We start from the raw sequence: 13,842 nt of genomic DNA on the forward strand, positions 1-13,842 counted from the left end.
TAGGCCATGTGTGGTAGTGTATATTGTCATATTAACAATGTATGATGCTCTAAAGAATCTCTGAAGCTGGCCCCAGGGAGAGAACAAGACCTGATCTGAAAAACAACCTTCAGTAAAAAGTGCTAGAGATATGCCTTAAGTGAAAGAGGGCTCTCACAGCAAGCATAAGGCTGAGTGCAAGACCTCATCAGTAATGCAAATAACAAAAATCAACAAAACAAAAAAACCTCAAGTCAAATTAGGTAAAGTATGTGATCAAACAACACATATGTAGCTCATGAACACTTTCAGAAAAGAACCAATTCTGTCTATTCTAAAATGTGTTTATATTTCTTATTGCAAAGAAAAAGTCAGACAAGACTTCATATCAATTAGACAACTTTTACTAAATGAGAAAACTACATTTAAAATGTGCTTTAAAACAAATGGAATTAGAAAAAAAGACATATGCATTTGAAAGAACTTTTGCACTGTGAAAATCAAATATTTCTTGCAGTAATACATTGCGCCAACCATAAAATGTAACAGAAATAGAATTCTCAACATTTTCAAAGACAATATTAAGGTCAAGAATTTCACATCTATGGTAGCAAATTTAGAAGGGCATTATAAATATTATGTCCATCCATATGAAGCTTAAAATTTGACAATGCCCAATAAAGGATTTTAGAATCACATCCAATAGTGTCACATCCAAAGAATCACAAATCTGTGTCCTGTAAAGCCTTCTTCTAAAATCTTTGTTGATTTTCCTTCTCCTCGCCATTTTGTTAATACTAACGCTTAAGGAAAAAACAACAACAAACAGAACAGGAAAAGAAATGCTGCAATAAACTCTTGATCATGTACAGAAATTATTGCTACTATAGTTCACTACAAAGCATATCTATACAATACCTTTGATTATGAAAAACCAATAAAAATCTTTAGTGACACAGCCTTACAATCATACACAACATTCACATGGCAATATTAAGACATTGAAGCACCCAATACCCATAGCTGACAAAATGTCCCACTGACCAGCATTCACTTAAATAGATCCTTTTTGTATAGAGGATAGGAAAAGGAAATAGCATCATCTTTCCAAGGCTTGTCAAAAAAGGATTCTCATGTTCTGTGGATCTAAAAATCAAACTAACAACAACAAAAACTCCCTCAAATCAAAATCAATACAGGTGAGGGTGTTATCAGAAAGTTAAGCATGCCAAAAGGTGTTTCGTGCGAATTAAAATCTAAAGCCAATGTACCACATAATCACATTACCAACTAGATGGGTAATACTATATGAGCCTTATCTTAAAGTTAAATGAAATGCTACTGCACAATAGAGTGTCAATAAGTTAAAAATTAGAGTGCACAAATTCAAATCAGTGGCAATTTGTAAAAAGCAAAATATTCACTATTAGCTGTAAAGTTTGCCCAGTAAAACTGCTTGATTAAAATCATTGGATTGGACAGTTTGCATTTTTTAAAAAACTATCAATCTCAAAAATTTTCTTCTTACTGTAATGAGGCATATGTTTTCTTAGTAATATCAAACAGGTACATAAGTAAAGAAGCAAGGAAAATAAAAGTTGGTGAATGTCTTTAAAGCTCTTCCCATATTTTACTTTTTAAAATGTTTAGGGAAAAATTAAAATAGGTGCCATTATTCTAGCAAAAACAAACAAAACAAAATAAGCCCAAAATAATCAAACAACCAAGCAACACTAAAACCACATTACACAGATGGATCATCATGCTTTCATCTGATTTTACTATCACATCTAGTTTAACGGATGCTTTTTAACTTTAAAAATTGTGATACATGAAGATGTAACTTTAATGGATAATTTGAAAATTTGGATTTAACTTTTTTTTAATATTAGAACAGTATACTTATTACAATACAGTGTAGCACATCTTTCTATTAGAAAAAAATTTTAAGATCCTTTACCCGTCTCCTTAAGTTAAAGGTGTGACATCATAAAGGGTGTCAAATGGCTGGATGGTTTTACAGTGCACACTTAAATATTATGAAGTATGTCCTTAACAAATGTGATGATTTCCTTACAGAATTCCTTTCTTCACCTTTTCTTCGGTGGATTAGCTGTTCGTGGTGGAGTGACAGGGCGTCCAGAATTCAGTCCACCATACTGGTACTTAGCTTTCTTTTCAGATGGTTTCAATATCTTAAAATACATAACAAATGTTATTTTTTTAATAAATGACAAACTAAAAGTTCAATGACTGTAAAATAAAAGTTTCACAAACATCTTACACTTAAAAAAAAAAAGAAATGTATAAGGCCCATGTATAGTTTCATGTATAGTTCACTGCTTAACGTGTACAAAGTCCAGAGGTTTAAGCTCTAGTGGGTGAATGTATACATGCACAAAGTACAACTATTTTTTTTTTTTTGCCAGTCCTGGGCTTGAGCTCAGGGCCTGAGCACTGTCCTTGGACTTTCTCAAGGCTAGAGCTCTACCACTTGAGCCTCAGCACCACTTCTGGCTTTTTTCTATGTATGTGGTACCGAGGAATCGAACCCGGGTCTTCATGCATGCTAGGCAAACACTTTAACCACTAAGCCAAACTCCCGGCCCAAAGTACAACTATTTAATAAACACAATATTTCAATAACAAAAGTTTGAACACACAAACACAACCCTTAAATTAAGTAATAGTTTTCTCAAAATAGTGCATCTCTATGGTGAGGAAAATAATATTGGTTTGAGAGTCCTAAATTTTAATAATAATTCTGACACAGTGATTTGGCAGGGTAGTTAATTCAAGCCATAAGCTATTCAGACCTTTTTTTAAAAATTAATATATTTTTTACTGTAATTAATAGAAGGGTTACATTACATTCACCAGATACAAGGCGCACTACTTCACAAACATTGCTACCTTTTCTCATGTTTTTGTCCCCATTTCAAACCTCCTCCCACCCCCTATTCAAACCTTTTTATGTATATATTTTAATTTAAAAAGTTTTACTCATTTTTATTCTATAAAGTTTACTCACTGTAAGTGTACAAATCTTTAGTATTCATATTAATAGTTATATAGCTACTGCCAAAATCTAATTTTAAAATATTTTTGTTGCTGGGTGCTGGTGGCTCACACCTGTAATCCTAGCTACTCAGGATGCTGAGATGTGAGGATCGTGGTTCAAAGCCAGTCTGGGCACAAAGTCCATGAGATTCTTATCTTTAATGAACCATCAGAAAACCAGAAATGGTGTTGTGGCTATCCTTAAGCTGAAGAGCTCAGGGACAGTGCCCAGGTCCAGAGTTCAAACACCACAACCGACCAAAAAAAAATATTTCTTTTGTCAACCATGAAAATAAACCTTTTTCTTAATCATTAGCAGTCACTCCATATTCTTGTTCCCCATGTTCTCATAACCGTAAGACATCACCAATCTATTTTGATAACATAGGCTTAGTTATTAGGAATATTTATGTGACAGCATATGTTCTTTACTTTTTTTTTTTTTTTTTTTTTTGTGGGTCATGGGACTTGAATTGGGCCTGGGCACTGTCTCTGAGTACCTCCCTACCCTTGAGCCAAGTCCCATTTACCATTTTCTGGAGGTTAATTAGAGATCAGAGTCTCAGGTCCTTTTGTGCCTGGGCTGGCTTTAAACCTTGAGCCTCAGATCTCAGCCTCCTGACTAGCTAGGATTACAGGTGTGAGCCACCACTCCCTATGCCACTTTTGTTTTTTAAAATCTCCCCATTGCTGTAGGACATGCCTGCATAATGTTTTATAGCTAAATTATATTTTCAAGTATATGGATATGCACATTTTATTTACCCATTATTTTGAAGGGTTTTTGGTCATTTCCTTAAAAAAGTTATTACGGATGTTGTATAAGATTCTGTATGGGGAGGGGGGCAGGAGTTTGGCCCAGTGGTAAGAGTGCTTTGCTTAGCATGCATAAAGACCTGGGTTCAATTCCTTGGTATCACATACACAGAAAAAGCTGGAAGTGGTGCTGTGGCTCAAGTGGTAGAGCTCCAGCCTTCAGAAATCCCAAGGACAATGCTCAGTCCCTGAGTTCAAGCCCCAGGACTGGCAAAAACAAAAAAAGAAAAAAGATTCTGTATGGACATTTTTCATTTCTCTTACATATATATAGTTAGGAATGAGATTATGTTTAACCTTTTGATGAAGTGCCAAATTGTTCTCCAATTTACATTTTTGCCACTTATGCATAAAGTTTTGAATTACTTATGATCCTTGAAAATTGTTACTTTTATAGAAAAGATTTATAAAGTACTTTAACACTAATTAAAGCATCATAGTACCTCAGTAAAAGGAATATATTATTCTAACTTTACTATAACAATTATCAAAGGGTATGGCCTGTTAATGTCCTTTAACTGTAAATGAGACACCAACTACTTACTACTGAATGACAGTAGTTAATGGATTGTGTGTATGTGTGTGTGCGCACGCAGATGCGCACACCAGTACTGGAGCATAAACTTAGGGGCTTGCCACAGCCACAGAGAGTATTTTGATCTTGCACCTCTGAGTAATAATGCAATAAGTTAGTCAATGTCTATCCTAGTCAATTCTCTTGCAAAAGAAAACAGAACCCAAAGTATTAACTGCATTCACATTGCACTGCCTTCTTTATTCATTCCTCCCCCCGAACTCCTCTCGGCTAGCACTCTACCACTTGAGCCACAGCACCACTTCCAGCTTTTTCTGTTCATGTGACATTGAGGCTTCATGCACACTAGGCAAGCACTCTACCACGGAACCAGCAAAGGTAGTTCAGTAATATGCGATTTTAAAAATAAAACAACATGTCTTGGTCCCCATTTCAAATAACCAAATACAAATATATCCGATATATCAGGTAACAAAGTGAGATACTGTAACAATATGAGATAACCAAGGGACAGCAAAAGAGATGAGAGATAACATAGTACCTTAAGGACAACAATTATTCATTATATGACTTATGTTTCTATATCCTAGAGACCAAGACATGTGAAAGGGTATCAATGTATGTGAATTAATGCACCTTCTACCTGGCAAATATCATGTAACCCTTCTATTAATTACAATAAAAAATATATGAAAAAAAAATAAACCAACAGCAACAAAAAATGGCCACATTCCCAGCCACACACCGCATTCTTTAGTAGTAATTCAACAATTAAATCAGGAATGATCCATTTTGCTAAAGTCCTCATGTTTTATGGGTACCAAAAAAGGCTGTAAACCTCATGACTAAAACTTGAAATCTTTAATATGCTCAAGGAAAGATCACAAATGTAAAAACAAAAATTCTGATAACTGTTTTAATTCATTTCAAAATTTACATTTATGCCATACCTGAAATGAACACATCAAAGTTTCATCCACACTCATCATTCCACCAGCATTGTCAAACTCGCCACAGTAATTTGGGGCTGAAAATAGGGTTACCAATTGTCGTTTAGCAAAAAATTCATATCCATCTTCTACCACCTATCAAAGAAATGCCAAAAGACAAACAGTTACAGAGAATTTTTTTTTTTTTTTTTTTTGCCATGAGGCTTGAACTCTATGCCTGGTGCTGTCACTGAGCTCTTCAACTCAAGGCAACCACCCTACCACTTGAGCCACAGCCAACACTTCTGGTTTTCTGGTGGTTAATTGGCAAAGTCTGCCATGGCTGACTTTGAACTGCCATCCTCAGAGCTCAGCCTCCTGAGTAGCTAGGATAACAGTTGTGAGCCACCGGTTCACAGCTCACAGAGAATTCTTAACTATCTATGTTAGTAAAAATCAATGTAACAAAAGACCTAAAAAATTTCCCTTACTCTGGAAATTGTGGACCCCCCACCCCACCCCCTGTGCCTGTCCTAGGTTTGAACTCAAGAGCCTGAGCACTGTTCCTAAGTTTTTTTGCTCAAGGCTGTCAGGCTAAGTCACTTCTCTAGCCCAGCTTTTTATTATCCTGGTTATTTCACAGATGGATCTTCAGCACAAGGAAGTCTTTAGCATTTAGTACACTGCTTTTCTTTCTTTCCTTTTTTTGCTGGGGCTTGAACTCAAGGCCTGCACGCTGTCCCTAAGCTTCTTTGTGTTCATGCTAGCACTCTATCACTTGAGCCACAGTGCCACTGTCAGCTTTTTCTAGGTAGTTTCATTGGAAATAAGAGTCTCACAGACTTTCCTGCCTAAGCTGGCTTTGATCCTTGAACTTCAGATCTCAGTCTCCTGAGTAGCTAGGATTGCACACACAAGCCATTGGTGCCTGGCTTCTTTTTTTCTTGATGCCAGTTCTGGGCCTTGGGCCTGGGTCCTTGTCCCTGAGCTTTTAAAAAAAATTATTAATTTTAGTGATATTAAAAAGGTAAAAGAGGAGTTAAACTTATGCTAAATCAGGTAATGAGTACATTTCTTTTTGGACAGTGTCACCCCTTTCTCATACTCTCTCCTAATTTCTTCCTCTTGTTTCCACCTATAAGTTGCATAGTTGATTTTCAATATAGTGTCTAGTGATTACCATTGCTGTATTTGTTCACCCTTTGCCCTCCCAAAAGGCAAGACAGACAAGACAAATAGAAAAGAAAATAGAAACAACAAAGAAAAACAATATCTCATTTCCATTTCCTGGAGTTCATTTCAATAAATATTATTTTATATGATCAGAGGACCTGAACTTTTCTGCTCAAGGCTAGCATTCTACCACTTGAGTCACAGCTCCAGTTCTGGATTTCTGGTTGTCAACTGGAGATAAAAGTCCCCCACATTTTCCTGTTTGCCTGGCATTAAACGTGATCCTCAGATCAGAGCAGTTAGTTACTACAGGTATGCGCAACACAGTGTTGTTATTCATTTTTTTCAAACATTTATTGTTTCTGTGGTTTCCTATTGTTAAGTCTCAGCTTAAAGACAACATGATTAAAATTAAGCATAACAGGACTTTGCTGGTTCCTGGAAAAGAACTAGCAAAGGTAGTTCAGTAATATACTATTTTAAAAATAAAACAAAAAAATTAATGTTTTAAAACCATTCTTTTTTAAAGACTATTGGATAGTGGATATTTATAGTCAAAAATCTAATTATCAGGGCCGGGAGTTTGGCCCAGTGGTAGAGTGCTTGCCTAGCATGCATGAAGACCTGGGTTCAATTCCTCGGTACCACATACTTAGGCAAAAAAAAAAGCCAGAAGTGGTGCTAAGGCTTAAGTGGTAGAGCTGTAGCCCTGAGAAAGTCCGAAGACAGTGCTCAGGCCCTGAGCTCAAGCCCAGGACTGTAAAAAAAAAAAAAAAAAAAAAAAAAAAAAAGTCTAATTATTAGTGAGAATTCTAGAGAACTTAGAAAATCTGTTCTGATATTGAACACAATGCTTAATTATTAAAATTATACATAAAACACTTATTGATTAAAAACAACCAAAACCCAAAAGCAAAAGATTTTGAATATAACTTCATTTCATTACTAGAAAACATGATACATATAATATGACACACAGTGTGGAAAGAAACCAGTTGCTTGTTTATTACTTAAAATCATGCAAACAGGGGGCTGGGAGTTTGGCCGAGTGGTAGAGTGCTTGCCTAGCATGCATGAAGACCCGGGTTCGATTCCTTGGTACCACATAGAAAAAAAGCCAGAAATGGTGCTGAGGCTCAAGTACTAGAGCTCCGGTCTTGAGAAAGGCCCAAAATAGTGCTCAGGCCCTGAGCTCAAGCCCAGGACTGGCAAAAAAAAAAAAAAAAAAAAAAATTAAAAAATTAAAAAAAAAATCATACAAACAGGGGTAGAAGTTAATTCATGAGGGTTTAGTCCCAGAGAAAATAAACTGTAGAATAGCTTATAAATCATTCAATATGTTTTGCTCAAAGTTGGCCAAGAAAGCAGAGCATGTTAATCTTAGCAGTCAGGAAGTAGAAGTAGGATTTCAAGTTCAAAGCCAGTAAGGACTACACAGCAAGATCTTTTCTCAAAAAATATGATGTGAGGGTGGGGGGAGGGAAAGTAGGAGAAAAACAGGAAGGAATAACAGTGTTCAAGAAGTAATATGCCCACTACCTGATGAATGTAACTGTAATCCCTCTGTACGTCACCCCAACAATAAATAATTTAAAAAATTTAAAAAGAATAAAAACATGATGTAATCAAGAAAGACTTTTAGATATGCTTTCTAATGAATTGTTTTATCACAGCTAAAATAGTTAACAATGACACTAATTTCTATTAATTCCCTTATCTATTTCAAAAACTTCCTTTTTTCATATATTTTTTATTGTAATTAATAGAAGGGTTACATGATATTTGCCAGATAGAGGGTGCATTAATCAAAAATTTCTTATAATTTCTTTTTATTTTTTTGGTGAGTCATGGGGGCTTGAACCCGGCCTGGGCACTGTCCCCGAGCTCTTCAGCCTCAAGGCTACCACCTTACCCTTGAGCCAAGCCCCACTTCCCATTTTCTAGATGTTAATTGGAGATGAGAGTCTCAGGTCTTTCTGTGCCTGGGCTGGCTTTGAACCTTGATCCTCTCAGACCACAGTCTCCTGAGTAGCTAGGATTACAGACATGAGCTACTGCACTTGGCAACAATTTCTTAATCAAAAAACAAAATCCACATGACTATGAGTAACATTTGATTGCTATCTATATATAAAGTTCACATTCAATCTAGACGGCATCTAGAAAACCTTCAAGAAGCACTGAAAATTTTGTTAAGGTTGAACTTCATTATACTACAAAAATAAATCCTTTACAGATGGGCGCTGGTGCTCATACTTGTTAATCTAATACTCAGAGAATTGTAATCTGATTATCATGGTTCAAAGACAGCCAAGACAGAAATATCTGTGAGATTTCCATTTCCAATTTCAGTAAAAAGCTGGACCTATAGGTGTGGCTCAAGTGGTAGAGCACCGGCCTTGAATGAAAAAGCAATGGGAGATCACTCTGGCTCAAGCCCTAGGTTTGGCATGTATACCCTTGGAAATTCTTCCAATAATGAAAAATGTTTTACAAATTATTGGCTGAATTGTAACCTCTGCCCTCTTCTATTGCTTTCTTTGTAAGTTATGTTAGTTTTCTTCAATCTCTGGTTTGATTAAAAATAAAATGAATTAGCTGGGAGCTGGTAGCTCAAGCCTGTATCCTACCTACTCAGAAAGCTGAGATCTGAGGATTGCGGTTCAAAGCCAGCTCAGGCAGAAAAGTCCCCATGAAACTCTTATCTCCAATTGACCACTCAAAAACTGAAAGTGGTACTGTACAGTGAACTGTAGTTCAAATCATAGAGCATAAAGAGGTTTAGTGACATCGCCTAGGCCCTGAGTTCAAGCCTCACAACCAAAAAAAATAATCAAGGATCTTATATTTCATACCTGATGAGCTCGACAAATCAAGTCTAAATCATGACGATTCAGAAATTTACTGACTACATCAGCTCCAAAAGTAAACGAAACACCGCGATCATTTTCTCCCCAGCCTTGTACATCTTTGTCTGGGTCAGACCACAGCAAATCACAGAGTAAACCTTTAGAAAATAGAAAAACAGCACTGAAAAAACAAAATTTCTCATGCTTATTCTTTAATACAATGACAATAATCTTCTCCCTAGAACTCCAGGCTTTCTATCTTATTCCTTCGTTAAAGCAACCATATAAATAATTGCCTGGCCTTCAAAGGTAGGATTTCCAACAATTTTAGTGTATAGGAAATATATGTATGGTACATTTTGAACAAAAGGAAATGTGTAAATATCTTGTGTACAGTTTTGTCACATGAATAATCTAGTGTCATTACCTGACTAGTTGATCCTTTCTTTAGAGAGCCAGACTTTTCTGAGTACCAGTATATTTAATTCTACCTTATTTACCTCTAAGTTGCTAAATACAACTTTTTAGTAAGTCTTTACATTAGGTGAAGTTAGTACTTCTATTTAATTTTTTCCTTAAACATTATTCCCATTATTTGGAATTCTTTGTTCTTTCCACAATCAGCTTGTCTAATTCCATTAAAATAAAAGATGAGGGAGAGGTCCAGGAGTTTGGCCTAGTGGTAGAGTGCTTGCCTAGCATGCATGAAGACCCAGGTTCTATTCCTTGGTATCACATACCTAGAAAAAGCCAGAAGTAGTGCTGTGGCTCAAGTGGTAGAGCTCTAGCCTTGAGAAAACCCAAGGACAGTGCCCAGACCCTGAGTTTAAGCCCCAGGACTGGAAAAAAAAAAAAAAAAAGATGAGGGAGAGAGGTGGGGGGGGGGGGGAGGAGTCCTGGGGCTTGAACTCAGGTCCTAGGAGATGTCCCTAGGCTCAAGGCCTAGTGATGGCTCTACCACTTGAGTCACCTGAACTCCACTTCTAACTTTTTGATGGTTACTTGGTAATAACAGACACATGGACTTCCCTGCCAGGCTGGCTTTAAAATGAGATCTTCATATTAGCAGCCTAGGATTATAAGAGTAAGCCACAGCCCTGGTTAGTCGTCAGTCGTGGTGGGTCAGTCGTGGGGCTTGAACTCTAGCCCTAGGCACTGTCCCTGAGCTCCTCAGCTCAAGGCTACTGCTCTGCCCCTTCAACCACACAGCCACTTCTCGTTTTCTGGTGGTTAATTGGAGATAAGAGTATCACAGACTTTTGTGCCAGGGCTGGCTTTGAATCATGATCCTCAGATCTCAGCTTTAAGTAGCTAGATTACAGGCGTGAGCCACTGCGCCCCTCTAATAACAGGTTTTTAAAGGACATATCCATACCAAGAACAATGAAGGAATTTGGAAAGATAAAAGGTAAGTAAGGAGAATTCATACTGAGACCCTTTCTGTGACAAATCTGATAGAACTATATAATGAGGTTCTTCACTTTGAGGGATGATTAGTGAAAAGTAAAAATATTTTATGCTATGGCAAATAAAATAACGTCATATGTAGTTAGACAAAGAGATCTTTTATTATACCAATCCTACTTTCACTTAAACACAATTAGGTTCAAATATGTCAACATTTTACACAAAGTAACTAAACTTTTCTATATACTACCTGTATCAGGAACATCAGTAGGTCTCATAATTCTCCGAATCTGTTCCATGGATTGAAGGTCTGGTGATAGTCCTATAAATGAAAAGATGAGATACAATCTTGATACCTAACAGAACACATACTATTGTTTTTCTCCTGTGGCTAATCACAAAGCACTAAGCTAAAACATTCATATTTTATATTCTTAACTATACTGATGTACAGAAACTACAATTCCTTAAATGCCTAATATCAAGGAAAATACATTTCAATTAATGTAGTCTTATTTTTTGTCAGTACACAACAATTTCTAATAAAAATCCGTAATCATTGCTTCTACTTTTTCAGTACTTTTCCACTTTATAAAATCCTATTTATCCTCTAAATCCATGCCTTCATTTGCCCAACAGTGTTCTCCCAATCCTAACATCACAATCACTATCTCATGAACATAAGTAAATCCCTTCTATCACTTAATGTTTCCTAAATACAATTTACCAACATGCTTTGAAACCTTTCACTCTAACAGATCACACACACACAAACATATTTTTTTTTGTGAGTCATGGGGCTTGAACTTGGCCTGGGCGCTGTTCCTGAGCTCTTCAGCTCAAGGCTACCACTCTACCCTTGAGCTAAGCCCCACTTCCGGTTCTCTAGAGGTTAACTGGAGATAACCCCAGAGTCGCCTGTCTTTTAGTGCCAAGGCTGGCTTTGAACCTTGATCCTCAGATCTCAGCCTCCTGAGTAGCTAGGATTGCAGGCGTGAGCCACTGCACCTAACTCAAGTGAAAGATGTACACTAATTTTCCAAATGAATTTTCACCCGTTGAAGTGTTTTTCACAAGTCACATAATAAAATAACTTAGGCTACCAAGACTAATCTTTAGGACTACTGACACACTGCACAAAGTCTAGACTCTTAATATGTGAATATTAAACTCAATACATTTAGATTCTCACCAAAGGTATTAAATATAGGCAGAAAGATAATAACGCTCTCATTTTTACTGATTTCAATAGGAATGTTTTTACTAAATTTCATGTTTTGTTATAGTTTAAAAAAAAACACCAAACTGATACCTAGTTGTCTTGTTTATATGAGAAATTCCTAAAGAAAGCTCCTATAGTTTCTTTACAAATAATAATAAACAGAAGTCTTCAGCATACTTAAGTTTTAATAAACTGTGTTTGGCTGCTTGTTTCCCCAGATTAGCTTCCTTTTTTCTTTTTTTAGGTGGCATCTGGGGTTCGAACTCAGGGCCTTGGACTTACTAAGTCAATATTCTACCAATTTGAGCCATATTTTCAGCCTTTCCAGAGCACCTTGTTATAGATCTTTTCTGAACACAAGAATAGTAAAAACAACAGCAAAAAAAACCTGCACACACACACACACATATATATTACTCTACCTCCATGACAACAGAAGATCTTCTCATCCACAATGGCAGCTATAGGCAGACAGTTAAAACAATCAGTGAAGGTCTTCCATAATTTAATATTAAATCTTCGTTTGCCTATAAAAAAGAATAAGCATATGAAATAAAAAGTCTGAAACTTCTGATTAGTTATTTCAAAACCACAGAATATGAATAGTTTTCATTTTCTTCTTTGTGCTTAACTAGGACTTTTCCCTCTGTAAGTGAATAAAAAGTTATTTTAACAAATTTTATTGTTTCAGGATGTAACTCAGCAGTTAGACTACTTGCATAGCATACAGAGGGCCCTAGCACAGGAAAAAATAAGTTTTATGTACTTTTAAAAAGTTGGCTTTTGAGGCTGGAGTCTGCCCTGGTGGTTGGTAGAGTGCTTTGCCTAGCATGCATGAAAACCTGGGTTCAATTCTTCAGTACCATATACCCAGAAAAAGCCAGAAGTGGTGCTGTGGCTCAAGTGGTAGAGCTCTAGATTTGAGAAAGCCCAAGGACAGTGCTCAGGCCCTACGTTCAAGCTCCAGGACTGGCAAAAACAAAAAACAAAAAACAAAAAACAAATATTCAGTACCTTCTGTAAGGTGACTTCAGAGATTACACTAGGCATTTCATGAGTCAAATTTGTCATTTTTTTTTTTTGCCAGTCCTGGGACTTGAACTCAGGGCCTGAACACTGTCCTTGGGCTTTCTCAAGGCTAGAGCTCTACCACTTGAGCCGCAGCATCACTTCCAGCTTTTTTCTATGTATGTGGTACCAAGGAATCAAATCTGGGTCTTCATGCATGCTAGGCAAGCATTCTACCACTAGGCCAAATTCCTGGCCCATCAATTTTGTCTTTTAAGATCACTACAATATATTCATTTTGAAATAATCTAGTAGGCTAGTAAGACTTCTTCCCCCCTTTAACATTTACATTAACTACCTAACCAAGTTAAATAAGCAGAAGAGAAAGGGGCTCCTTAGGAGACTGTCAATTTTAACTCTAGTGCACTGAGTAGAAGACTATAAACTTTAATATCAAGGAAGGAAATTTTTACAGGTGCTTAACTAGTATTCACTTCTGTGTGAATTATAACTTGGAACTATAGCAAGTAAAAAGACACAAAGGCTGTAATTTTCTCATAGTCCAGCTTAAAAATAGCTACAACAAAGACAATCTCAAGCACATGTTCAACTTCACTCTTACTACCTAGCCAGAGGAAGGATGAAAGACAAAAGTGCTAATTTCTTATGCTTGTATACTGTAGAGCTTGCCACTTAATAAGTATACCTCAAAACACTGTTTACAAGCAACTTTCCCATGAATTACTGCATTTGATGTCATTTATATCCTCAAGAATATTCATACCTCTGTTTTATCTTTCAGTAACATACCTATACTCTTCTCTTTCTGATGTAACTTTAAGAATATAATTATAGTTCGATGTA

The 13,842-nt window shown here is 36.5% G+C and overlaps 1 protein-coding gene across 2 annotated transcripts in view; it reads right to left on the reverse strand.

The window, feature by feature from the left end:
• Window positions 1-367: 367 nt before the first annotated feature.
• The window catches only part of Ppp1cb (protein phosphatase 1 catalytic subunit beta), a 37,204-nt gene continuing 23,729 nt past the window's right edge, over window positions 368-13,842 (reverse strand). For both annotated transcript variants that reach the window (XM_090337235.1, XM_090337233.1), the window contains exons 5-9: window positions 12,393-12,497; window positions 10,999-11,070; window positions 9,348-9,499; window positions 5,341-5,475; window positions 368-2,174 (exon numbers count right to left, since the gene is read on the reverse strand). In XM_090337235.1, the coding sequence (XP_090193361.1) occupies window positions 2,070-2,174; window positions 5,341-5,475; window positions 9,348-9,499; window positions 10,999-11,070; window positions 12,393-12,497 (569 nt within the window). In that variant the 3' untranslated portion in view covers window positions 368-2,069. The remainder of the gene's footprint in view (window positions 2,175-5,340; window positions 5,476-9,347; window positions 9,500-10,998; window positions 11,071-12,392; window positions 12,498-13,842) is intronic.

The sequence above is a fragment of the Megascapheus bottae genome, chromosome 7 (genome assembly GCF_031878675.1).
Source record: "Megascapheus bottae isolate mThoBot1 chromosome 7, mThoBot2.hap1, whole genome shotgun sequence".
Lineage (NCBI taxonomy): Eukaryota > Metazoa > Chordata > Mammalia > Rodentia > Geomyidae > Megascapheus > Megascapheus bottae.